This window comes from Dendrobates tinctorius, unplaced genomic scaffold (genome assembly GCF_039654945.1).
Source record: "Dendrobates tinctorius isolate UK_male_01 unplaced genomic scaffold, ASM3965494v1 ptg000162l, whole genome shotgun sequence".
NCBI classification, from domain to species: Eukaryota; Metazoa; Chordata; class Amphibia; order Anura; family Dendrobatidae; genus Dendrobates; species Dendrobates tinctorius.
Window position 1 is genome coordinate 23,002,649 of NW_027361829.1, and position 26,112 is coordinate 23,028,760.

General features: G+C 47.3%; 1 protein-coding gene across 7 annotated transcripts in view; it reads left to right on the forward strand.

The window, feature by feature from the left end:
• LRRFIP2 (LRR binding FLII interacting protein 2) overlaps nucleotides 1–26,112 on the forward strand; it is a 207,489-nt gene that overhangs the window by 162,113 nt on the left and 19,264 nt on the right. For 3 of the 7 annotated variants that reach the window (XM_073549894.1, XM_073549895.1, XM_073549896.1), the window contains 5 exons: nucleotides 11,290–11,460; nucleotides 15,917–16,009; nucleotides 16,175–16,267; nucleotides 18,586–18,687; nucleotides 19,570–19,702. In XM_073549894.1, coding sequence (XP_073405995.1) covers nucleotides 11,290–11,460; nucleotides 15,917–16,009; nucleotides 16,175–16,267; nucleotides 18,586–18,687; nucleotides 19,570–19,702 — 592 coding nt within the window. The remainder of the gene's footprint in view (nucleotides 1–11,289; nucleotides 11,461–15,916; nucleotides 16,010–16,174; nucleotides 16,268–18,585; nucleotides 18,688–19,569; nucleotides 19,703–26,112) is intronic. The other 4 variants (XM_073549897.1, XM_073549898.1, XM_073549899.1 and 1 more) reach the window with 2 other exon arrangements.

Here is a 26,112-nt window from a genome sequence, read left to right on the forward strand (position 1 = left end):
TGCACAATAACTTTTAGGGTCCTGTTACCCTTGGGAAAATAAAAATTGGGGTGAAAAGATCATTTTTGTGGAAAAAATATGATTTTTTAATTGTACCGCTGTACGTTATAAACTTCTGTGAAGCCCTTGTGGGTTCAAAGTTCTCACCACATATCTAGATAAGTTCCTTGGGGGGTCTAGTTTCCAAAATGGGGTCACTTGTAGGGGGTTTCCACTGTTTAGGTACATCAGGGACTCTCCAAACGTGACATGGCGTCCAATCTGAATTCCAGCCAATTTTGCATTGAAAAAGTCAAACGGTGCTCCTTCCATTCTGAGCTCTGCCATGCACCGAACCAGTAGTTCCCCCCCACATATCAGGTATCTGCGTACTCAGGACAAATTGCACAATAACTTTTGCAGTCCAATTTCTCCTGTTACCCTTGGTAAAATAAAAAAAATTGAACCTGAAGTATTTTTTTTATGAAAAAAAGTTTTTTTTTAAATATTCAAAAAAATTCCTGTGACGCACCTAAAGGGTTAATAAACTTCTTGAATGTGGTTTTGAGCACTTTAAGGGGTGCAGTTTTTAGAATGGTGTCACTTTTGGGCATTTTCTATCATATAGACCCCTCAAAGTGGCTTCAAATGTGATGTGGTGCTAAAAATAAAATGGTGTTGTAAAAATGAGAAATCGCTGGTCAACTTTTAACCCTTATAACTTCCTAACAAAAAAAAATTTTGGTTCCAAAATTGTGCTGATGTAAAGTAAACATGTGGGAAATGTTAGATATCAAGTTTTTTGTGTGCCGTATCTCTGTGATTTAAGGGCATAAAAATTCAAAGTTGGAAAATTGCGAAATTTTCGCCAAATTTCCGTTTTTCTCACAAATAAACGCAAGTTATTTGAATGAAATTTTACCACTAACATGAAGGACAATATGTCACGAGAAAACAATGTCAGAATCACCGGGATCCATGGAAGCGTTCCAGAGTTATGACCTCATAAAGGTACAGTGGTCAGAATTGTAAAAATTGGCCCGGTCATGAACGTGCAAACCACCCTTGGGGGTGAAGGGGTTAAACAGCTAAATATTATAATAGTGACTAGGAGATGTTACTAAATGGCCCTCAATCAAAAATTTTGCACTAGTGATGGGCGAATGTGCTCAGATAACGTCTTATACAATCACGCTCGGGTGTTATCCGAGCATCTGGGCATGCTGATATATTATGTTCGAGTCCCTGCGGCTGCATGATTTGCGGCTGTTAGACAACCTCAAGACGTGGGGATTCCTTAATAAATCATGCCGCCGCAGGAACTCGAACATATGCGTAATAAACAATAATTGGATACATAATAGTGAATATACGTACAGTACAGTGTGTTTTTAATAATTTTCATTGTTCACAATATGATCTTTATGCATATCTAAAAAATCATATAGACTGCAGCTAGCATTGTGGATGGGACGATATACATTTTTAATAAATTAAATAAAGTTTATTTTTTTAACATTGTTAGTCCACCACAGTCAGTGATTATATAATAAATTAGAACAGACTTTTCAAAGAATTAAGTATAAAAGCATCAATTAGAGATTATCCTTTAGTGTGAAAGAATCCTCTTAAAAACATTTTGACTTTCAGAACTGTAAGGCTATGAGCGCACGTTAAGTATTTGCTTGCAGATATTTTTGCAAGGCTTTTGCATCTCTTGGCAGCAAAAAAGCGCGTTCTGCTGCGATTTTTGGTACATTTTTGCTGTGGTTTTATATGCGTTTTTGCATGATTCTTTGTACAGCAGCGAAGGCTTTTTCTCCTTCGTCTCATTGGGGGACACAGGTACTGTGGGTGTATGCTACCGCCATCTGGAAGCTGACACTAGGCAAACAACACAAGGTTAGCTCTTCCCCCGCCGTTTACACCCTCGCCCTGAATGCGGGCGGAAACCAGTTTTTTGCTTAATGTCTATGGAGGGCCACGTCTGGACTTTTTCTCCAGACTTTTTTTCCATGAAGATTAGACAGAGGCAACAGATCCTATTGAAAGGGTCCGATTTCCCCAAACCATCAACGGGCGAGCATGTGTCGAGTATCGTCTCCACGTATCCTTTCCCGCACCGTGGGACAAATCTGGGCAGTTTCCCAGAATTTTTTATTTTAGTTTGTTTTTTTCTTTCCTTTATTTTTTCTAAGAAGATTAGACAGGGGCAACAGATCCTATTGAAAGGGTGCGAGTATCCTTCCACGTATCCTCTCCCGCGACGTGGGACATGATGCCGGACCTAGCCCTGACCACCCCTAGGTGTGGAAACCATGTGGCTGTACAGAGGCACAAGACGGTCCGAGCGGCCCCCACTGCTCCACCAACGCTAGACGGAGGTGCTGCAAGGCGGCGGACGGTCCTCCTCGGCCTTGGAAGCTGGATGGATTGAGGGTGCCTGCACCGTCCGGGTTCCCCCCACCACCCCCGCCTCCCCGATGGTTTGCATACCTGTTGGCGATGAAGGTACAGGCTGTGCGTGGGGCTCCTGGGCAGCAGGGGAGATGCGGCGCTGCAGGCAATAATAGGCTCTCCTTCCCCGTTCCTCACCTCCTGTGACGCTGGGTAGGATTAGCACAGGAGCATCGCCGCCGCCGCAGAGCGCAGTTGCGGCCCCGCGGGCGGGTGTTAAAAATCTAGCCCGCGGCTTCGGCCTGAGTTAGGCAGCATCACTTCCGGGGCCCGCCCCCTGGAACTTGGGAGGGTGCTGGATAAATTGAGGCCCCGGCTTCAGACCGGGGTAGGTCGCGACCGGTAAAGTGGTCAGCCTGCCCCACGGAGAAGCACAGAGACGCGGGAGCGTTGGCGTGAGGGGGACGCAGGAGCGGTGAGTGCAACCAAGTCTGCGGGAGCTCGCTAGGATGCAAGGGATGCCCCCTCTATAAAAAAAAAAAAAAAAGCAGTAAGACAAAGCGCCTGGCAGAGGCAATAAGGCCGGGAAAGGAAAGATACACTCTTTCCTCTACACTGCATGCATCTCCTGTAAGGCTGCGTTTCCGCGTGCACAGATCAACAAATTGTGAGAGGCCTGCGATTCCGAACGTGCCCAGGAGCCCCCCCCCCGGCAGCTGAGTCCATGGAACAAAATTCTCCGGAATGGGCCCTATCATTATCCCAATCTATGGCATCGCTTACAAGGGCTATTGAGTCTCTTCACGCCCCGAATGGAGGCAAGGATAGTGCCTCGCTTATCTGGAAGTGGTCCTCCACCTCACAAGAGCCTTCAGCCTGCAGGGGCCGCTGTCATGCCAGGCAGGGGCGAAGGAAGCGGACCCACACGAGGTCTCCCGGTCTATTCGGTCCTTCGGAATCTGGCAGTCCAGCATCTCGCTCTCCCTCACCAATGGTCGGGAGTAGGCAGAGTTCAGATGGTGACTCAGACGGACCACTGGACCTTGATACCCCAGGGAGTCGAGAGACAGTGGACAGCCTCATTGAAGCTGTCAATCAGACCCTGGGGGTAGAAGATGAGGTTACTTTGGCTTCGAGCCATAAAGTAGCCTTTAAACGGGCCAGGCGACCCCACAGAGTGTTTGGTACTCGCCCGGAATTTGAGGATCTAGTGCAGCGGCACAGAGAACGCGTAGGCGTTTTTCAGGCCAAAAGACCATAGAGGCAAGATATCCATTTGCCCCGGAACTCCATAAAAGATGGACGGAGTCACCAGTGGTGGATCCGCCAGTGTCACGCCTGGCCTCAAAGTCTCTGTTGTCGGTACCGAGTGGCTCATCCATTAAGGACCCCACTGATAGACTCAGAGAGAGCCTGGCTCGATCAGTTTTTGAGGCATCAGGGTCAGCGCTTGCTCCCTCGTTTGCGGCAACATGGGTAGCCAAGGCCATGATGTCATGGTCAGAATCATTGAATAGGGCCTTGCAGGATAGAGACCTGCCTGTGGAGGTGTCAGAGGTCGCAAGTCAGATTGCGATGGCTGGAGGCTTCTTGATCAATGCTTCCTTAGATGCGGCCAATTGTGCAGCATCTGCGGCCGCTAACGCGGTAGCCATTAGGAGAGCCCTTTGGTTAAGAACTTGGCAAGCTGATTCTGTCTCCAAGAAGTCTTTGACTTCCTTGCCCTATCAGGGAAGGCCGCCTGTTCGGGGAGAAGTTGGAGCAGCTCATCTCTGACGCGACAGGGGGAAAAAGCAGCTTCCTCCCGCAGCAGAAAGTTAAGCAGCCTTTTCGCCAGGTCCCGACACGGTTTCGGGCCTTTCGCAATACCGGGTGGACGACGGCCACCAGTTGGGCCGGCCCAAATCGCACCAACCAGGATAGGGAGCGACAGGTCTCATATAGACCCAATCCATTGGGGAGGATGCGCGCGCGCCAGCCCAGGTCGAGAGGAACCAGGCCGCAGAAGTCCTCAGCCAAATGACTCGCAGCACATTGTAGGCGACATCAGCAGGGTCGACGTAGCACACGACTCATGGGTGGTGGAACTGGTGTCTTAGGGGTACAATATAGAGTTTATCAGGTATCCCCCAATACGGTTTTTCTGTCCCGACTTCCCAGGGTGAAGTCCCTGGTGAAGGCGTTGCTGGGGGCCATCAATTCACTCCAGTACAACATGGTCATAGTTCCCGTACCAGAGCACGAGAGAGCTCAGGGTTTTTATTCCAATCTGTTCGCAGTCCCCAAAAAGGACGGGATGGTCAGGCCTGTTTTGAACCTGAAGCTCCTGAACAAATTCATCAGGGTCAAACATTTCAGGATGGAATCTCTCCGTTCAGTTATTTCCGCCATGGTGCAGGGAGAGTACTTAGCCTCTGTCGACATCCAGGACGCCTACCTGCACGTCCCCATTTTTCCACCGCATCAAAGGTTCCTTCGATTCGTCATCAATGGCCGTCACTTCCAGTTTGCAGCGCTGCCCTTCGGGCTAGCCACCACCCCCAGAGTGTTCACGAAGGTAATGGCAGTCGTGATGGCCGTCTTACACTCTCGGGGCTTAGTCGTCTTGCCCTACTTAGACGACCTCTTGGTGAAGGCCCCTCATTTTGGGCATGCCAGGAGAATGTTGGCATTACGCTGGATACGCTCTCCCGCTTAGGGTGGTTGGTCAACAGGAAAAAGTCATCCCTTGTGCCAGCCCAGAGGATCTCCTTTCTAGGAATGATCTTCGATCCCTCCCAAGGGTCGGTGATTCTCCCGCAAGACAAAGCCCTAGCGCTCCAGCAAGGAGTCCAGAAGCTCCGGCAGCCTGTCCCTCACACCATTCGTTTTGGAATGAGGATACTGGGGAAGATGGTGGCAGCAATGGAAGCAATTCCGTTTGCCCAGTTTCATCTTCGCCCACTACAGCACGCCCTCTTGGTAGCTTGGGACAGGAACCCGTTTACGCTCGGGCAGCAGTGCCGGCTGTCCCTTCAAGTCAGGCAGTCACTGGAGTGGTGGACAATCAGATCCTCCCTTCAAGGGAAACCTTTTCCCCCCAGAGCACTGGCTAGTGGTCACGGGCTGGGGAGCAGTTTTTCGCCATCACACGGCTCAGGGCCAGTGGTCCCAGCAGGAGGCATGCCTCCCGATCAACCTGTTGGAAATACGAGCGGTCCAGCGGGCGCTGCAGCATTTTCAGCACTTTCTAGCAGGACGGCCCATTCGGATTCAGTCAGACAACGCCACGGCGGTGGCTTATGTAAATCATCAAGGGGGCACACGCAGCAGGGCAACCATGCGCGAGATAGGATACGTGCTTCAGTGGGCCGAGAAGAACCAGTCGGTATTGTCGGCAGTCCACATCCCAGGAGTAGAAAATTGGGCAGCAGACTTCCTCAGCCGGCAGGAGGTCGTGGCTGGGGAATGGGCCCTGCACCCCGAGGTCTTCCAGCAGATTTGCCAACGTTGGGGAACTCCAGATGTGGATCTGGTGGCGTCCAGAATGAACGCCAAGGTACCCGTGTACGTCGCTCGGTCACGGGACCCGCGAGCGTTCGAGGTGGATGCGTTGGTTCTACCATGGAACCCGTTTCGCCTTCCATACTTGTTTCCCCCGTTGCCATTACTTCCGAGGGTCATCAGGAATATCAAAACAGAAGGGGTTCCAGCGATTCTGCTAGCACCAGACTGACCCCGGCGGGCGTAGTACGCAGATCTGGTGCAGCTGCTCACCGACGTCCCATGGCGACTGCCAGGGCGTCCAGATCTACTGTCCCAGGGCCCGATCTTCCACCCGAACTCAGGGGCCCTCTGTTTGACGGTATGGCCGTTGAATCTTGGATTCTGACCCAGGCTAGGTTCGAGCGTGGAGTGGTCTCTGCAATGGTTAGCGCAAGGAAGTCTACCTCGGCAAGAATCTACCATCACACCTGGAAAATTTTCTTCGCTTGGTGCCGAGAGCGGGGGTTTTCGCGCCTAACATTCTCTATTCCCAACATCTTGGCCTTTCTCTAATCAGGCCTAGACGCGGGACTGTCCCCGAGCTCCCTTAGGAGACAGATTTCGGCGGTGTCCATTCTTTTCCAGCGGAAGATTGCTACTAATATGCAGGTGAAGACTTTCATCCAGGGAGTCTCTCATTTAGTACCTCCCTATAAGGCGCCAGTGGACACCTGGGACCTTATCCTGGTCCTGAGTGTCCTGCAAGAAGCTCCTTTTGAGCCACTACAGGATATATCTTTATCATTCCTCTCTTGGAAGGTGGTGTTTTTGGTGGCCATTACCTCCGTGAGGCGAGTGTCGGAGTTGGCGGCTCTGTCTTGCCGAGTACCTTTTCTCGCTTTCCACAAGGATAAGGTGGTGTCATGATCCAGCCTGGATCTGACAGGTTAAATGTACAAAATGAGTTTTTTTTTTCCTTTGGCAAGGTGCCAAAGTGGTGTGATTGCCCCCGGTGGCCATTAGAATTATTACATGTAGTGTCGTTCATTCTAAGTTGCCCCGGTGGTGGTGAGTGGTATCACACTTTAGTTTAATGTGCACGTAATTACCAATCAGGTGTGAGGCTCTATAAAAGAGTGTCAGGTGTGTTTGGTCACCGTTGGTGATATTGTGAGTTCGTCGTTTGGGAAGCAAGCCTGGGTGATAAAGGAGCGGAACAAGGGTCCTGGGCAGCCCAGCCAGAGGGGTTGAGTCGCAGTTTATGGTGTCAGCAGAAAGTGCTTGCATGGCTTGGTGGAGTGGCGACTATGGTGAGAGTTGCACTCAGCATGCTGGACTTGGTTGCTGAAAGCTGGACTCAAGCATGCTTGACTTATTGGCAGAAAAGTTGGACTCAAGCATGCTGGACTTTTTGGCAGAAGCTGGACTCATCTTTGGGACTCTGTTTACTGGACAGCTGCAACTGGTGGTGGACTCTGCTCCAAGGCTGCACTATGGTGATGGATCCGGGTGGAGGAGAAGATGCACGCAGGTGGTGGGCTCTGTTGCTAGGGGCGTACGCAACAGAGCAAAGCTAAGTGGTGTTTCCCCTGTTTTGTCATCTTTCCTCATGTGTGTTTAGTGCAGTGGTGGGATTAGTTTCCGCACCGACCAATTCCCTAGGGAGGGTTTAGGTGCAGGGCGAGCTAGGGTTTTTAGGTTCCTGTGCGTCGCCTGGTGCGGAACCGGCATAGGGAATATTAGGAGTGCAGGGACACTGGCTCAGGGGAGTACAGGAGGTCTCCACTTCCCTATTCCCTATCGCAGGGCCCTCCATTATCGTTGCCCAGGTTCCCCTTTATTATTTAAATTCGCCTTACTGGAGGCGGGGTTTCCATACTTTTGTACATATACGTGTAATACCTAAATTCGCCAGTTGGAGGCGGCGTATCCAGCTGCACGTTTTATTAATTAAATTCGCCCCACTGGAGGCGGTGTATCCAGGGTCACGTGACCATGACAGGTGGTGCTTAGACCGGCTCCCCCCTTTCTTCCGAAGGTGGTGTCCTCTTTCCACATCAATGAGGATATTGTCTTGCCCTCGTTCTGTCCGGCACCGGTGCATCGCGTGGAGAAAGCTCTTCACACCTTAGACCTGGTGAGAGCACTCATGAGGTACGTGTCGCGGACGGCACCTTTTCGCCAGACGGATACGCTGTTCGTGCTCCCTGAGGGGCGCAGGAGGGGACTCGCGGCCTCAAAAGCGACCATAGCCAGATGGATCCGTTTAACTATTCAGGAGGCCTATCGCATCAGAGGTGCGCCAGTTCCATCTGGGATCAAAGCGCACTCTACTCGGGCAATGGGCGCCTCTTGGGCGCTTCGGCGGAACAGGTATGCAAGGCAGCGACCTGGTCCAGCCTGCATACGTTTACTAAACATTATAGTATCCATACTCAGGCTTCGGCGTATGCAAGCCTGGGTAGAAGGATTCTCCAAGCAGCGTTGGCGCAACTTTAAACAGGAGGTACATGTAGCTTGGATCGGTGAGTCAATATCCCACCCAGGGACTGCTTTGGGACGTCCCACAGTACCTGTGTCCCCCTATGAGATGAAGGAGAAACATGGATTTTTGTGAGTACTCACCGTAAAATCCTTTTCTCCGAGATGCTCATTGGGGGACACAGCACCCACCCTGTTAGCCAAGTTGGCTCTCGTTTATTTAATTAATGTATGTTCTTTTGTGAATGTCAGGGTGGTCCTTTGCCAAACATATTGTTTTTCTGCATTAAGGCTGATTTGTTATTGTTCTCCTACTGCTTTTGCACTAAACTGGTTTCCACCGGCATTCAGGGCGAGGGTGTATACGGCGGGGGAGGAGCTAACCTTGTGTTGTTTGCCTAGTGTCAGCCTCCACATGGCGGTAGCATACACCCACAGTACCTGTGTCCCCCAATGAGCGTCTCGGAGAAAAGGATTTTACGGTGAGTACTCACAAAAATCCATGTTTTTTTTAGCTAAATAAAGATATTAAAAAAAGTTTTGTGATATAATTTCTTGGTTCAATGCCACCTTTTTCATTCTGATGCAGTAGCATCAGGGTAATGGGATTAGGGCTTGGTGTCAGCAGCTGTCATTGACACCAAGCACTAGGCTTGGTAATGAAAAGGTGTCAGCCTGACATTCTCATTACTAAGTCGGTAAGTAAACACAAACACACACTCATATTGTCAGCATCCTGTGTAGGAGAGTTAACAGAATGGACCTACATAGGCTGTAACCAAACAGCAACTCTTAATTTAAAGAAAAAAAAATTGTGTGGGCTCCCGCGTATTTTTCATAACCAGCAGAGGAAAAGCCGACAGTGAAGGGCTGATGTCAGTATTCTTGGAAGAAGCCAATAGCCATAAAAAGGTTCCTAGGCTATTAATATTAGCTTATAGCTGTTGGCTTAGCCTTTACTGGCTAGTTTACAGGACCCCAGAAAAAATTGACATACTGTCCCCTTATAAAATCTAACTATCAAAGCCTAGGCTGCCAGCTGATATTAATAGCCTAGGAAGGGGCCATGGATATTAGCTGCCCTCCCAGAATAAAAACATTAGCTTTCAGCCACCCCAGAAAAGGCGCATCTATAAGATGCGCCAAAGCTGACGCTTAGCCTTGCTCTTCCCACTTGCTCTGTAGTGGTGGCAATTGGGTTGATAGTTGGGGGGTTGATGTCACCTTTGTATTGTCAGGTGACATCAAGCCCCAAGGTTAGTAATGGAGAAGCGTTTATAAGAAGCCCCAATACTATCCCCATAGTGATATTATAAAAACGCACACACACCCAGAATAAAGTCCTTTATTTGAAATAATGAAAGACTCCTTTATTGAATCTAAATTAAACCATACTCACCGAATGCTTAATCCACTGGTACAATGTCTCCTGCAACAAAAATAAAATAATAAACCACAATATTCTTCACCTGTCTGCAGAAAAGATAATCCATAATGTCCCACGACGATCCTGATGACTTTCACTAAAAGTTGGTGTGTCACTTTAATGTGTCTTATGATGTGCATTCTTACTATTATTTGTATAGCTTTTACTTTAGTAGTTTTCAGATTGATCAATCAAAGAGGTTGTTACAGTTCAGATATTTATGGCATACCCACACTATATGCCATAAATTGTTGACCGGTGCAGCTTGCAGCACTAAGACATGAATCTCCAGAGTGGGTTCTCGTCGGAATTTGAAGGATGGCGGCACATACATGATGCTGTCCATTCACTTGTAAGAGAGTAAGGCTATGTGCACACAGTGCGGTTTCTGCTGCGTTTCCGCAGCGGTTTTGCCGCTGCAGAAACGCAGCAGTTCCGCTGACCAATTACAGTACAATGAAACCCAATGGGGTTTCAAAAACAATGTGCTGACAGTGCGGTTTTTCCGCGCGGTTTTGCTGCGGTTTACAAACCGCAGAATGTCAATTGTTTGTGCGGTTTCCGCAGCGGTTTCATACCTCTACCATAGTAGAGGTGTGAATCCGCAGGGCAAAACCGCAGACCAAAACGCAGGAAAACCGCAGGTCACTTTACCTGCGGTTTTACCTGCGTTTCCGCGCGGAAAAAACCGCAGCGGAATCCGCAGCGTGTGCACATAGCCTTACAAATAGTGCCATGTATACTTGCTCAGGTATGTCATAATTGTCTGGGATGGGATTACCCCTTTTAAGAGGATCCTGTCCCATTGAACATGCTGTCCGATCTGAGGACACCATAGTATAGAAAAGGAGAAGGTGAGCAGAATGATATATAGATTTTTGGGAAAAAATTCAGTATTTTGTATTTTATCCATCAACACCCTTGTTAGTTGCATACGAGTCTAGTGGGTGGTCGGTCCTACTCAAGGGTTGAGTATTGTCTCTGCATGCAGTCATGTAGGGAAGACTGTCCATCACAGAGTAGGACTGCCCACTGGATTTATGCATACAACATTAGGGATTTCAATGGATAAAATACAAGTTATATAGAAACATTTCCCACAACAATGTATATCAGTCTGATGTCTCCCTCTCTGCTCTCCGGCCTATATCATATGGTATAGCATAATTATAGCTTTTTCAGCATGACAGATTCCCTTTAAAGTCTTACCACAGTAACTGTGTAAACTGTGTAAATGTAGTACTACCAAAAACCTTCTTTTACATGGATTCTGTAAAGGTGCTATTGGCTGCACTAACCCCCATATTATTATACCCATAACTAAAATAAAATCTTCATGTATTGTCTGATATTAACAGGTCTCCTTGCACAAAAAATATAAAAATACAGTTCTCCACTATTTCTAATAATTGCATGCCTCTTTGTTTAACTCTGTGTATGCCGGCACACCGTTTCTCTACTGTTACTGTACAGAAAGGATTATGGCAGTCATCTTTACCCTGAGCTTCATATTTCACTGTTAATAATGTTCATTTGTGCAGGACTCTTTAGCAGAAGTGGAGGAGAAATATAAGAAAGCTATGGTATCAAACGCTCAGCTTGATAATGAAAAAAGCAACCTTGTCTATCAAGTGGATACATTGAAAGACGTCATTGAGGAAATGGAGGAGCAGATGGCAGAGTATCATAGAGAAAATGAAGACAAGTCAAGGGTAATTTTGTGTATATACCTATATAATATATTTCACTGTATAACTATATGGTCCATAAAATGTACCCTGTGAAATCACATGTCGGGAAAGAAACAGCTGGGCATTCCCTTGCCTCATTCTTGATTGGTTCAGGGGCAACTTTCCCAGTTCTTTTTAAAGAAGAAAAAATTAGTCATTTAAATAAATAAAGTAAATTACTTCCAAAATTGTTCTTTAATCATCTTAGGCGTAATGATTGTGCCTGTTAAGCAATGTGAAAATTGTGCCCTGCTTTTGGAGGAGAGCTCACAGTCTAACATCTAAAGTAGCAGTGGCAGTCCGGAGTAGAACACATTTCTACCTCTACTTGACATATGCGCTGGAAAAACCCACAACATACACATCCGATGGATTACAGTGACGTTTCCCTTTGTGTAGTCATGCAGTGTGATCTGTTACCCATTCAGAACTATAATAATAAAAATTAAAATTAAAGATGCACTCCTCCCTTCAAAGTTTTTATCCTCTTAATATATTTAAATCATCATTTTATATGGCACTATGTACTTCCAATTGCTCATTTTGCCCTTCTACCCAGTTAATTCTTTTTGCTGCTCTACGTAGAAACAGTCTCTTTTCTCAGCATAAATCATTCCCCTCTTCCACTCCTGACCCAGCTGCTCTCTCCTCACCCCTACCAGCAACATTTGCAGGGTTGGGAAAAGAGACTTCCTGTTTCTGCATAGAGCTTAGGCCTGTTTCACACTTCCGTTTTTGACCATCAGTCAAAATCCGCCAGTTTTTGAAAAAAACGGTTCCGCCATTTTTTTTGGCGGATCCGTTTATTTCCCCATTGAGTTGCATTACCGGCAGATCTTGACGGATGGCCATCCGTTGGATCCGTTTTTTTGCGGATCCGACAAATTTTTTGCGTCCGCCGACATGCCTGGACGGACCCTGCAACGTTTTTTTTGCTGCAGGATCCGCATTTTACAGTGCGCATGCCCAGAGAAAGGAAGTCAGCCGGTAATTTAACCCTGAAATCCTTTCTGACGGATGAAAAAAATCTCTCTCTCTCTCTCTCTCACGTCAGTTAGGAACGGATCCGCTTTCCGCCTTTTTGGCGGATTTTGACTGACACAAAAAACCGAAGTGTGAAACAGGCCTTAGGATCTAAGGGGTAAGGTTTCTCCTTGTGGAGAGTGACATGCCAGTATGAGGAGACTTAAACACCTTGCATGCTCTTCAGGGAAAATAAATATTCAAATTGCAGAGAGGAAGAGGACTAGAACTCTAGTGCCACCTACTGGAAGTAGAAATCCTAAAAGTCAATGTCGACCCTTTACCGAGCCTTGCCATATGACTTGGGATAAAAGCCAAATCAGAATCTCAATTTGCAGACACTGTGTTTCAGGGTATTGCCCTTCGTCAGTGCCAAGTGTGAGATTCTGATTTGGCTTTTATCCTAAGTCCTATTGCAAGGGTCAAAATTGACTTGTAGGATTGCTACTTACAATAGGTGGCACTAAAGTTCAAGTCTTCTGCCTCTCTGAAGAGACAATTTGCATACGGTACATAGAGCTTAGAAGGATTCAGCTAGTCTGTATTTAATCATGTGATGGAAAAGAGAAGAATTAGCTGGGTAGGAAAGCTAAATGAGCAATTGTAAGCACTCACTGCTGTATAATATTGACTGTAATATATAAAGAGGATAACAACCCTGATGGGAATGCTTCTTTAATGAACCAATGTGATATGTATTTTTACTGTATATGTTTCACATAGCATTAATTCCAAGCAGTGTGTGTATACCGGTTACTTACAGAATAAAACAATGTCAATTACCTTACATTAGTCTGCATGGTATTATTCAACAATAAAGCCTGTCAATCCTCTTAACCATTACTGTAACTACAAAACAACAACTATTTGCAGCCTGTGTCCACATAATTAGCTCTTTATCCTGTGATATCTCTGTCCTACAAAGTGAGATGAGAGGAATTCCACCCCTCCCATATCTTCTCAAATTTACCTGGGCACCCTCTGTTTTGGTGCAGCGTACGCTCGTATGGTATAATCGAATTTACCAATTCGATCCAGGCCCTAAGGGAGGGACCCGAACCTCCCATCCACCGCAGTGCCAGTACCTTTCGTGCCATAAACAACGTCTCCCGCAAGAAAATCCCTGTTTAGTGTCCCCACATCTCGTCGTCCCACACCCCAAACAAACAAACAAACTAATGGCTCAAGGGGAACAGGAATTTGTACCAAAGAAGTTAATAATGATGTCACCTCCCTCCAATAATGTGCTATAATTGGACACTGCCATATCATGTGGATAAAATCTGCATCCAATGTATGGCATCTCAGACATTCCGAAGATTGGAATCGGCCCATCTTAAAAAGTCGAGTCGGAGTCAAATATGATTGGATTATAATGTATAGTTGTATCATCCTGTTGTTAATGGAAGGAGACACCTTAGTCGGCGACTCCAGGATTTCCGCCCACTCCTCTCCCTGTGTATTAGGGATGAGCCTTTCCCATTTACCTCTGACTGAGCATATGGCGGATTCTGCCCCTACTGACTGCATGTATGTGTACAGAGAGGAGACGAGACCCTGGGGACCCTGTGATTTAAGAATACCTATCAAGGGTAGAGACGAGATAGCACCATTCACACCCACATATCTCATGTGCGACTGAAAAGCCGATCTCAGTTGCAAATATCGGAAGAATTGCGACCTCGGAACATCGCATTTAGCTTGTAGTTGTCCAAAAGATAATAGTGTACCGCGGTCACATAGATCCCCTATCGTGGAAACATTGTACTGAGACCAGAATTCGGCAGACGGGTGGACAAGTAGCACCGGAAAATAACTATTATTCCACAAGAACATCTCAGCTATGATATCAGTAAATCCAACCACCCTCTTAATCTGTCTCCACACTAATCTTGCCAGATGAAGCATGGGTAACAGACGTGGGACATTTACTTTTTCTAACTCCAAAAAACCCAATGGGCAGTCAGTACGTGCGGCATGAAGCAAATGGCTTTCAGAGTTTGGAAGATGATTACCGGGCATCCATTTATTTATAGCTCTGGCCTGCCCAGCCAGATAGTACAGAAAAAAATCCGGCAGTGCTGCCGCCCTCTTTTTTGGTCTTTGTAGGGTGGACAGCTTGAGTTTTGGCCTGGTTTTCCAACATATAAAAGATGTAATCTGGGAGTTCAAATTGGTAAAGAAAGACTTAGGAACCACCACAGCACTATGTTGGAGAAAGTAGCTGAGCTTAGGGAGTAGTAGTATGTTAATCAAGATAATGCGTCCGGCTACAGACAGTGGGAGTTTGCTCCAGATCGCAAATTTGACTTTAACCATCTCCAGCAATGGATATATATTAAGTTGCAGATCAAACAAGCTACATTGAGAAATATGAACACCCAGATATTTAAAATGTGACACAATAGGCAATAAGGAGAGAGTCTCAAGTCGCGAAATCAGGGTGTGGGAAAGAGGCATCAGAACAGACTTCTCCCAATTTATATATAGGCTGGAATATTTACTGAATTTGTTTATAGTGGCAATCACCCCCGTCAGTGTTTCCTCCGCTATATCCATAAATATTACCATGTCGTCAGCATATAGGCCTATGGTATCCACCCAATCTGCTATTTCTATGCCCATAATATCAGGGGAAGTTCTTATGCCAATTGCCAGCGCCTCTATTGCAAGAGCAAAGCGGGCCGGGGAAAGGGGACACCCCTGACGAGTCCCCCTGTGTAGAGAAAAGGACTCAGACATGGAACCGTTTATGTTGACACGGGCTTTAGGTTTCATATATAATGTATTAACCCATTTTAGGAACCTATCCCCAAATCCATATTTCTGCAAGCACTCGTGGAGGAAGGGCCACTCAAGGGAATCGAAGGCTTTGGCTGCATCCAACGATGCCAATGCCCATCTATTGTCTGGCATCAAGGAGCTATATTGGACTACCGATTGGACCCGTCTAATTTTAATGGAGGTGCTTTTACCAGGCATGAAGCCAGTCTGGCCAGGGTGTATAAGTTCCAAAATGATTGAATTCAGCCTGGTAGCCAAGATTTTCGTAACATTTTATAATCCACATTTACTAAAGATATGGGGCGATAAGATCCACAATCTAAAGGGTCCTTCCCCTCCTTCTTAAGCACTACTATATGAGCTTCATAAAAGGACTCCAGCATAACCCCCCCCCCCCCCCCCCCAAATCCCCCGGAACATACTGTATATCTTTTATGCAATTAAATACACCATTCCTTACAGTACAGAAAAATAATGGTATACTGACCTGACCGAGACCAAGGATCATATTAAATGGGGCAGTATGGTTATGTTTACTTTAGGAAGGGGGGAATTTGTCAGCGTACATGCAAAACTTAAAGCAACAAAACAGTTGAATGTTATTTGACTTGTATTTGTATGTACCTTCTAGGATTTAGAAAGACAGAAGCACGCCTGCAGCATTCTCCAGCACAAGTTGGATGAACTGAAAGAAGGTATTCGCCAAAGAGATGACCTTATCGAGGTATGGATGACGTCGGCTGTGCACTTGTAGTTTAAGCACAATGGACGTGTCTCCTTCTAGCCTCAGTCTTGCCATTGCTAGAATTCACCTTTGTCTCTAGATCTTGTTCGTATTTCTCTTCTCCATTTGTTTCTTTCTCTTTTTCTCCGTTTAATTAAACTATAGGAAACCCAGCGTCAGCAGCAGAAAGTAGACTCTCTAACCAGAGAGGTGTATGATCTGCAGGAAACAGTTAACTGGAAAGATAAAAAGATTGCGGTAGGAAAAGCATCCAGCTGTAGTAAATAGGAAGGCATTGCATGACGTGTCAGGAGCAGACCAACACTGGCATGCGAAGATAAAAAGCATCAGCACGTTGTACTTGATATCTACCCTGTGTGTTCCTTCTAGTGTTCCTGTCATTTCGGTGTTTGTCCAACACTCTGCACTGTGTGATTTATAGAATTTATTTGTACTATTTCTATATATAATTCCCCTATATATAATACTCTACTTCTTGTCTTAAGCCTTAAGGCCATAAATTACATCATGCTGGCTGAAACGACTAGGGGAGATCAGGAGCTTATAGAACATATTGTATCCTACAGTTTGGTAGGACAGTGCGATACTTTTGTCTCGCCATAGATTTGACTCCTTTCTAGCTGATTATCGAAAAAAATAATTTAATAAAGCCCTAAACACTGTTCCTAATCAGATCAGAAGTTTTTTTTAACAATTTAGATTTTTAAAATGGCCATTCATATCTTGAGAAATACACAGCCATTACTTTATTCACTCCTTTTACAAGTGGAAATGATTCAGCAAGCATGGGACCGCAGCTGCAGAAAACATGCTTCTTGTCACACAATGTAGCAAAACCAATAACATTGCTAAAAGTGCTCCGTAGCCCTCATTTGTGAGACCACATACACTATTGGAATGTATGCCAGAGAAAGGCTGCAGTTGTCGGTAAAAAGGTTTTTGGGAAAGTAGGATTATGAGAAAGTTGGACTTGGACATAAGGGAATGGTCACCATACATCATCTTCTAAAAAAAGTGTTTTTTTTTTCGAATTTGCCTCTGCTAATGTGTAAAGCAAACCCTAGGTGCATCTCTCCTCCCTGTCTAGAAGCATAAAACACTAATATTTCAGTATTCAATACAGTGATGAGGGTGTAGTGTAACCGATGCCTCAGTACATCTGTACATTTTTCATTCGTATTTAATCTGTGCCTGGGCAAGTCGTCCCTTTCTTTATTCATGTTTTTGTAAGTCTGAATATACCACGCCTTAGTGTCAGTAATTTCTCCAAGCTACACACCAAGCAATCTAACCTAGTTGGTTCATTGTGACATTTAGCTGAAGGTGATATGTGTCTCATAAAACGTAGAGACCACTGATTGCATTTGTGAATTGGCATGTTCCCAGCATGTCGTAAATGCTCGTCCATACCGTTAACGTGTGTGCTGTGATCCCGTGTAAACTTAACTAATAATCTATGTTTTGCAGTGACTGTGGCATCTCGTGCATGTCAGATTTGCAAGTCTTATGGGATTGTCTTACAGTATTGATGGTTAGACCTCATTGAATTTATATCTGTTTGTTAGGCTGCAGTTCAGGAACAGTTCTCGGAATGAAGGGACTGCTCCATTCACTCAGGTTTATAGGAAATGTTGGTTTCTTATGAACTTTGCGTTACAAAGAGTGTTTTGCAATGATAATTTAAGACATTGTGTTTCCAAACTGAGAGACACTCTGATCCCTCGCTTGCATTAGGATACTAATGGCTGGCATAACTAGTGTAGGTTCATTTGTTATCCTATGCATCTTCGATGGGAGTCCATACATAAGTGATGGCATCGTATGAAAGGTTGTTTTTCACCTTCACTCTTTCAACCGAAGATGTTGACACTTCAGCCTCATTCAGACTTCAATTTTTCTCTCATACGAGAAAAACGGACCGATTATTTTGATCAGTGTCATTAGTTTTCTCCACCTTCTGCTTTCCGATAGTCCATGAAAATCAGACTGCACTTGGATGTCATCTGAGTGTGGTACGATTTTTTTCACAGACCCATTGCCTTGCATTACCGATTGTGAGCCGACCCTCGGCTGTGTCCATGAAAAAGCTGGATGTGTGAATGGCCCCATAGACTATCACAGGTATGCGTGCGGTCTGTGAAAATCATGGACAGCACTTGTAAGCAAAAAATCGGACTTCTGAATGAGGCCTTAGTTATATAGTCATGCTGTGCTTGTTTCCATACACTGCCATACAGCCACATCAGTAGATCCGCTGAATACCTTACACGGTCCATACATTTCTATGTGAGACCACGCAGATGTGTATGAAAAAAAACAACAACTATACAGCTGCAGTGCTCAAAATCCTCGCTCAGGGACCACATTTTGTACAGAGACTACATCTCATACAATCAAATGATGATGGATAACTGGGTATATTTCTGGCTCATCCTTGTGGTGTCTCTGTGTGCATGATTTCCCTATTCTCTCCACGTGTGTTTCACTCTATTTCTCTTTTCTTTCTGCTGCTCTTCTTACCTTTCCTGTGTTGCTGGTTATTTGCCTGCATACAGGCGCTAGAGAGACAAAAAGAGTACTTTGACTGCATTAGAAATGAGCGGGATGAGCTCAGAGATGAGCTGGCTGATGTGAAAGGAAAACTGAAGATAGGAGAGGTACAGTATGTTAGCCATTCCATGTTTCTGTTTGACAATAGCAGCGAGTGGCAGTTTTATATACACCTTTTTTACTATAAGAATATTGTTGTATGTGATTGTTTTTGCCTTAGATGAATGCCACATAACCTTAAATTCACACAATTAAATTCACCTGCTATAACTACAAACTCGGCAGGTACTCACCCTCACTGGGTCCATTGCCGACTCCTCACCACCATGCAGATATCAGTGCTTTGGCTGCAGTCTCAATGTCATGTCAACGAGCCCATCACTGAGCTTAGCGGCTCGTACCGTCATCCTCAGTGCCGCTCCTGAGTTCCGTGTGTGAGCAGCCAAGCTCATTGATTGTCTACAGCGGTAATTCCTGGTGGTAATATGGTGTCACCACTGCCGTCATATATATTAATTAGACACAATTGACACCAGCTGTCTCCTTCAGGCAGATACATAGGGGTCACTCTAAGCATAAGTCCTTTCAATCATCCCAGTAATAGAGCTCTGCATGTTGAAATCAAATGTATCATAGAAAGAATACAGTGTTTTACATCATGTCAGGGATGACCTGCTCCTGGGTATTATACAGAGTCATTACGCCTTCATCTGTCTGGGTAATCCAGAAGACTTCATATTAAACAGGTCTCTGTCTCAAGACACAATTGACTTTTAGCCAGAGATTTACAGTATTACTCTTTACCATACTACCTTATTAATCTGATTTACAAAAAATAGAATTGGCAAGTTCTTTAAAATCTGTAGTGTGATACATTACAGGCTACATGCTGACACCTCTGTCCAATATATATTTGTACTCCATTTATGTGTCAGTATTTTTCTTTTGTCTATTTGAACCATGCGTTTTTGTTTCATTTTTCTTTTCAGAAACACGGTATGGTGATTATTCCAGATGGAACACCTAATGGTGACATCAACCATGAGCCAGTGGTTGGGCAAATAACTGTTGTATCCCAAGAAGCTGCACAAGTTCTGGAATCTGCTGGAGACGGTCCTCTTGGTAAATGGAAACTACAATGGTTAACCATTGTATAAAGATTAAGGGGGGCTGCATCCGACTGTGACACTATGGAAACTACAATGGTTAATCTCTATATATAAAACTGAATGTATGTATGTGTATATCACCAACCAATCACGAAGCATCTTTCATTTCACCAGAGCTGTTCAAAGGAAGCTGAGCTGTGATTGGTTGCTATGAGCAACAGCTGTCCTTGCAACCAATCACTAAGTATCTGTCATTTCACCAGAGCTGGTTAAAAGAAGCTGAGCTGTGATTGGTTGCTATGAGCAAGTCTTCCCACTTGACAACACCTCAGCAGACACTGACATAGTTGGAGAAATCTAGCATCCCCGGGAACATAAGCTCCCAGCCATTGTCTGCCCCCCAGAAAGGAGCACAGTGCACATGACAGAAATGAATCCTCCCCCTCCCGTGGATCATTGGTATGCAAGTTAGGGCAAATCCACTCAGCATTTTGGTACTGACCCCAGGCCTTTCCTAAAGGGATCTGCAGTGTGGAAGTCAGGACAATTGCCTTCAAATGCTCTGGTACTGACCCCAGGCTCTCTTAAAGGGAGCTCCTGTACGGAAGTTAGGGCAAATCCCTCAGCGCTCTGATTCTGATCCCAGGGTTCTATTAAAGGGATCATTCGTATGCAAGTCAGGGCAAATCCATCCAGCGCTCTGGTTCTGATCCCAGGCTTTCTTAAAGGGATCTCCGGTATGGAAGTTAGGGTAAATCCCTCAGCGCTCTGATTCTCACCCCAGGCTTCTATAAAAGGGAGGGATCATTGGTATGGAAGTCAGGGCAAATCCACTCAGCAGTCTGGTTCTGACGCCATGCCTATCTTAAAGGGATCCCCGGTATGGAAATTAGGACCGTTCCACTCAGCGGTCTGGTTCTGACCCCAGGCTGATGGAATGATGTTGGATATTAGGGGTAGTAGTCCGGTGGCTCTGGCTTACGGGATGATGTAGGATATTAGGGGTAGTAGTCAGGTGGCTTTGACAGGATGATGCGGGGTATTAGGGGAGTAGTCCAGTGGCTCTGTCTGACGGGATGATGTGGGATATTAATGGTAGTTGTCCGGTGGCTCTGGCTTACGGGATGATGTGGGATATTAGTGGTAGTTGTCCGGTGGCTCTGGCTTACGGGATGATGTGGGATATTAGGGGTAGTAGTCAGGTGGCTTTGACGGGATGATGTAGGATATTAGGGGTAGTAGTCCGGTGGCTCTGGGTGACGGGACGATGTGGGATATTAGGGCTAGTAGTCCGGTGGCTCTGGCTGGCGGGATGAAGTGGGATATTAGGGGTAGTTATCCAGTGGCTCTGGCTGACGGGATGATGTGGGATATAAGGGGTAGTAGTCCGGTGGCTCTGGCTGACGGGATGATGTGGGATATTAGGGGTAGTAGTCCGGCGGCTCTGACGGTATGATGTGGGAAATTAGTGGTAGTTGTCCGATGGCTCTGGCTGACGGGATGATGGTGGATATTAGGGGTAGTAGTCCGGCGGCTGAGACGGGATGATGTGGGATATTAATGGTAGTTGTCCGGTGGCTCTGGCTTACGGGCTGATGTGGGATATTAGGGGTAGTAGTCAGGTGGCTTTGACAGGATGATGTGGGATATTAGGAGTAGTAGTCCGGTGGCGCTGGGTGACGGGACGACGTGGGATATTAGGGGTAGTAGTCCGGTAGCTTTGGCTGAAGGGACGATGAGGGATATTATAGTGAATGTGGCTATGCGGAGTGGGCGAGGCTATACACTCAGCTTTATATATATGTGTATATAGATATAATTATTATAATTTGTTATAACTAACCGTAGTTAGTTACTATGCCAGGGCAGCGCCGGGCTCTTCAGCTAGTCAATGTACAAAGATTAAGGGAGGCCGCAGCCGATTGTGACGCTGCGGAATCGTATCGCGGAAAAAAACGCAGCATGTTCATTCTTTTTGTGGAATCGCAAAGAATTGCCGCGATTCCGCACCCATAGGAAAGCATGAGAACCGCTTACTTCCCGCATGTGGCTATGCCCACCATGCGCAAAGTTAAGCGTCTCATGTGCGGATGGTACCCACGGTGTGGAGGAGAGGAGACTGTCCTCCAGGCCCTGGGTACCATACCCCTGTAAAAAAAAAAAAATAAAAAAAAAAAATCGGGGTATATTTACCTTCCGGCGTCACGCGCAGCCTTCCCGGGCCTCAGCGTTCCCAGTAATGCCTTGCGGCAAGGACCTGTGATGACGTAGTCTCGCGTTACTCTAGCGGTCTCGTGAGATCGGCTATGTGCCCACATTAGCATTTTTAAACGCTCAGGAAACTGATTCCCTTCCCAGAAAACGTGCGTTTTATTACCACGCTTTTCTTGAGTGTTTTCTCCTTTGTCTCATTGGGGAACACAGATACTGTGGGTGTATGCTTCTGCCGCTAGGAGGCTGACACTAAGTGAAAAAAAGAGGTTAGCTCCTCCTCCGCAGTATACACCCTCGCCCCTATTGCGGGCGGAAATCAGTTTTTTGCTTAGTGTCCTATGGAGGCACACACCTATTTTTTTCTAGTTTACTATGAAGATGAGACAGGGGCGATGGATCCTATTGAAAGGGTCCGATCTCCCCAAACCATGAACGGGCGAGCACGCGTTGAGTATCATCTCCGCGTATCCTTTCCTGCGCCGAGGGACATCTCTGGGACTTTTCCCCAGACATCTATTTTTTTCTTTGTTTTTTATTTTATGAAGATAAGACAGGGGCAACGCATCCTATTGAAAGGATCCGATTTCCCCAAACCATCAATGGGCGACCACGTGCGAGTATCCCTCCACGTATCCTCTCCCGTGACGTGGGACATTATGCCAGACTTAGCCCTGTCCACCCCTAGGTATTGAAACCATGGGCTTGCACAGAGGCACAAGACTAGTCTGTGCGGCCCCCACTGCTCCACCAACGCTAGACGGTGGTGCTGCAAGGTGGTGGACGGTCCCTCTCCTCACCCCCTGAAGGGGTTAGATGGAGCTAGGGTGCCTGCACCGTCCTATTTTTTTATCAAAGACCCCCTCACATACCTGCTGGATCTGGATCCGTCAGGACAGGAACACTGCGCCGGTCAGTAGTGCCACTTTCGGTACCGCGCAACCCCCCCCCCCCCCAGTCGGGTAGGGGAAAAATTGAGGCCGCGGCTTCGGCCGGAAGTGCCGCCCTCGGGGCCGCGTGTCACTTCCGGCAGCCCGCCCCGCACTCGGCGGCGGTAAAAATCGAGGCCCCGGCTTCAGAGCACGGGCTAGGCCGCAAGATGGAAGTACCGCCCCTAGAGCGATTTTACAGGCTGGTGCGCGCCACAGATGTCGGCATGCGATTTAAAGGAGCATCCAGGACGGGGGGGCGCAGGACTGGGGTAAGTGCTGCCCGAGAGGCTACCTCCTCCCCATATCCCCAGCAGCGGACAGATACAGCATGTCCGAACAAAAGCAAAGACGCACACGTTCTTTTACGCGGCATGCATCTCTTGTCGGGCTGCGTTTCCGCGGGCGCAGAGCAGCATTTATGCGAAGCCTGCGAATCCAAACGCGGCCAGGAGCCCTCCCCTGCGACCGCGACCAATGTGTCAAATGCCCGGAGTGGGCCCGATCACTGTCACAGTACATGGCGTCGCTTACGAGAGCAATAGAATCCCTTCAAGCCCCAGATAGGGGCAGGGACAGTGTCTCGCCGCCTTTAGAGGGAACCCTCCACCTCACAGGAGCCTCCGGCCTGCAGGGGCCACCCTCACTCCAGGCAGACCCGGGGGAAACGAATCCACACGGTGTCGCCCAGTCTATCCGGTGCCTTCGGCATCCGTAAGATCTGCTTCTCGCTCCCCGTCACCAGTGGTTGATAGCGAGCAGACCTCAGATTGTGACTCAGACGAGCCCATGGACCTGGACACTCCAGGGTCACGTGAAACAGTGGACAGCCTCAGAGAAGCCATCAATCGGACCCTGGGGATTGAGGATGATACCGCAGCGGCTACGGGGCATAAAGTGGCAGGTAAACGGGTGAAGCGGCTGCACAGAATTTGTTCCTCTCACCCTGAGTTTGAGGACATAGTGCAGCGGCACAGAGAACGTCCAAAATTGCTTTTTTCTCGGGTTAAAAGGCACTCGAAACGTTATCCGTTTGCTCCGGACCTCCGTAAACAATCGATGGAATCCCCGATAGTGGATCCTCCGGTTTCACGCCTGGCCACTAAGACCCGGTTATCTGTCCCTAGGGTTTCCTCGATTAAAGATCCCACGGACTGCCTTATTGAGAGCCTAGGTCGTTCAGTATATGAGGTGTCAGGGTCTGCACTCGCTCCCTCGTTCGCAGCAACTTGGGTAGCCAAGGCTATGATATCATAGTCAGAAACATTAAACAAGGTCATGCAGGAGCAGGATCTACCTGCAGAGATCTCGGAGGTCACATGTCAGATGACGATGGCCGGAGATTATGTATTGAATGCGTCTTTGGATGCGGCCAATTGTTCAGCACTTGCTGCCGCTAATGCAATCTCTATCTGAAGAGCCCTGTGGTTGAGGACATGGCGGGTCGATTCTACTTCCAAGAAGTCCTTGACTTCCCTGCCTTATCAGTGCGGCCGCCAATTTTTGTATCAATTTATCTCCGACTCCACAGGAGGAAAGAGCGGGTTTCTCCCTCAACAGAAGGTTAAATCGTTTTTTCGTCTCCCGGTTCAGGCACGTTTTCGGGCCTTTCGCAGTGCCACCGGCCATTCTAGGCCGGGCGTGACAGCATTGGTCAGGTGGTGGCCACTAAGCAGCCTGAGCCTGGTCCGGGACCCGAATAGGAGACCGGTCCGGGGTCATGCGTTAAAAGACTCCGGGTGGACTACGGGGCCCAATTCCGCCACCTCAGGCCGCCCCAATCAGGATAGGGAGCGGCAGGCCCTATAGAGCCAACCCATTGGGGAGAATGCGTGCTCAACAGGCCAGATCGAGGGGACCCAGATCCTAAGGATCATCACCAAATGACTCGAGGTCTTTACCAGACGACACCAGCAAAGTGGGCGGCCGCCTACTCTGTTTTCACCACGTCTGGGCCAACATCGCTCACGACGCATGGGTAAAAGAATTGGGTGTCCTCCAGTTACAAAATAGAATTTGTCAGATACCCTCCAAGATGTTTTTTTCTTTCCCGGCTTCCCAGGGTGGATACCCAGGTAAGGGCTCTATTGGGAGCCATCAAGTCGCTCCTGCACAACGGAGTCATTGTTCCAGTGCCGGAACACAGAAGAGCTCAGGGATTTCATTCCAACCTTTTTGCAGTTCCCAAAAAGGACGGGTCTGTCAGGCCTGTTTTTTGGACCTGAAGCTTCTGAACAAATTCATCAGGATCAGACATTCCCAGATGGAGTCTACGTTCAGTCATAGCGGTCATGGAGCAGTGAGAATACTTGGCCTCAATTGACAGCCAGGACGCATTTCTGCATATTCCCATTTTTTCCTCCTCATCAGAGGCGGCTACGCTTCGCCATCAGCGTTCAGCATTTGCAGTTCGTAGCGCTACCCTTCGGGCTAGCCACGGCTCCCAGAGTATTCACAAAGGTTATGGCAATTGTCAGGGCCACACTACATTCTCGAGGCATAGTCATCTTGCCTTATCTGGACGACCTCTTGGTCAAGGGCCCGTCAATACGGGCATGTGAGGAAGGTGTCAACATCATGCTAGATACTCTTGCCGCTTAGATGGTTGGTCAATGCAAAGAAATCATCCCTTGTGCCAGCTCAGAGGATTTCCTTCCTAGGAATGATCTTCAACGCTTGCTGAAGGTTGATAATTCTCCCTCAGGAAAGGGCGCTAGTCTCCGGCAGGGAGTCCGGACACTACGCCAACCAGTCCCTCATACCATCCGATCCGCGATAAGGATCCTAGGGAAAATGGTGGCAGCAATCGAAGCGATAACTTTCGTCCAGTTCCATCCTTCACCCCCTGCAGCACGCCTCGTGTCAGCCTGGGACAAGAATCCTTTCACGCTCGATCGGTGGTGCAAACTGTCCTCTCAAGTCAGGCAGTCGTTCGGATGGTGGATAACCAGTTCTTCTCTGGCCTAGGGGAAACCTTTCCCCCCATGTCATGGGCTGATAATGACAATCAATGTCAGTCTCCTCGGTTGGGGAGCGGTGTTTCACCACCACACAACCCAGAAACGGTGGTCGCCACAGGAGGCACGCCTCCCGATCAACTTATTGGGGATACGAGCAATTCGGCTGGCTCTGCAGAAGTTTCATCACTTTCTAGCAGGCCGCCCCGTCCGGATTCCATCGGACATCGCCACGGCGGTGGTTTACATAATTTGTCAGGGGGGCACCCGCAGCAGAACAACCATGCGCGAGGTGGAGCACATTCTTCAGTGGGCCGAAGCAAACC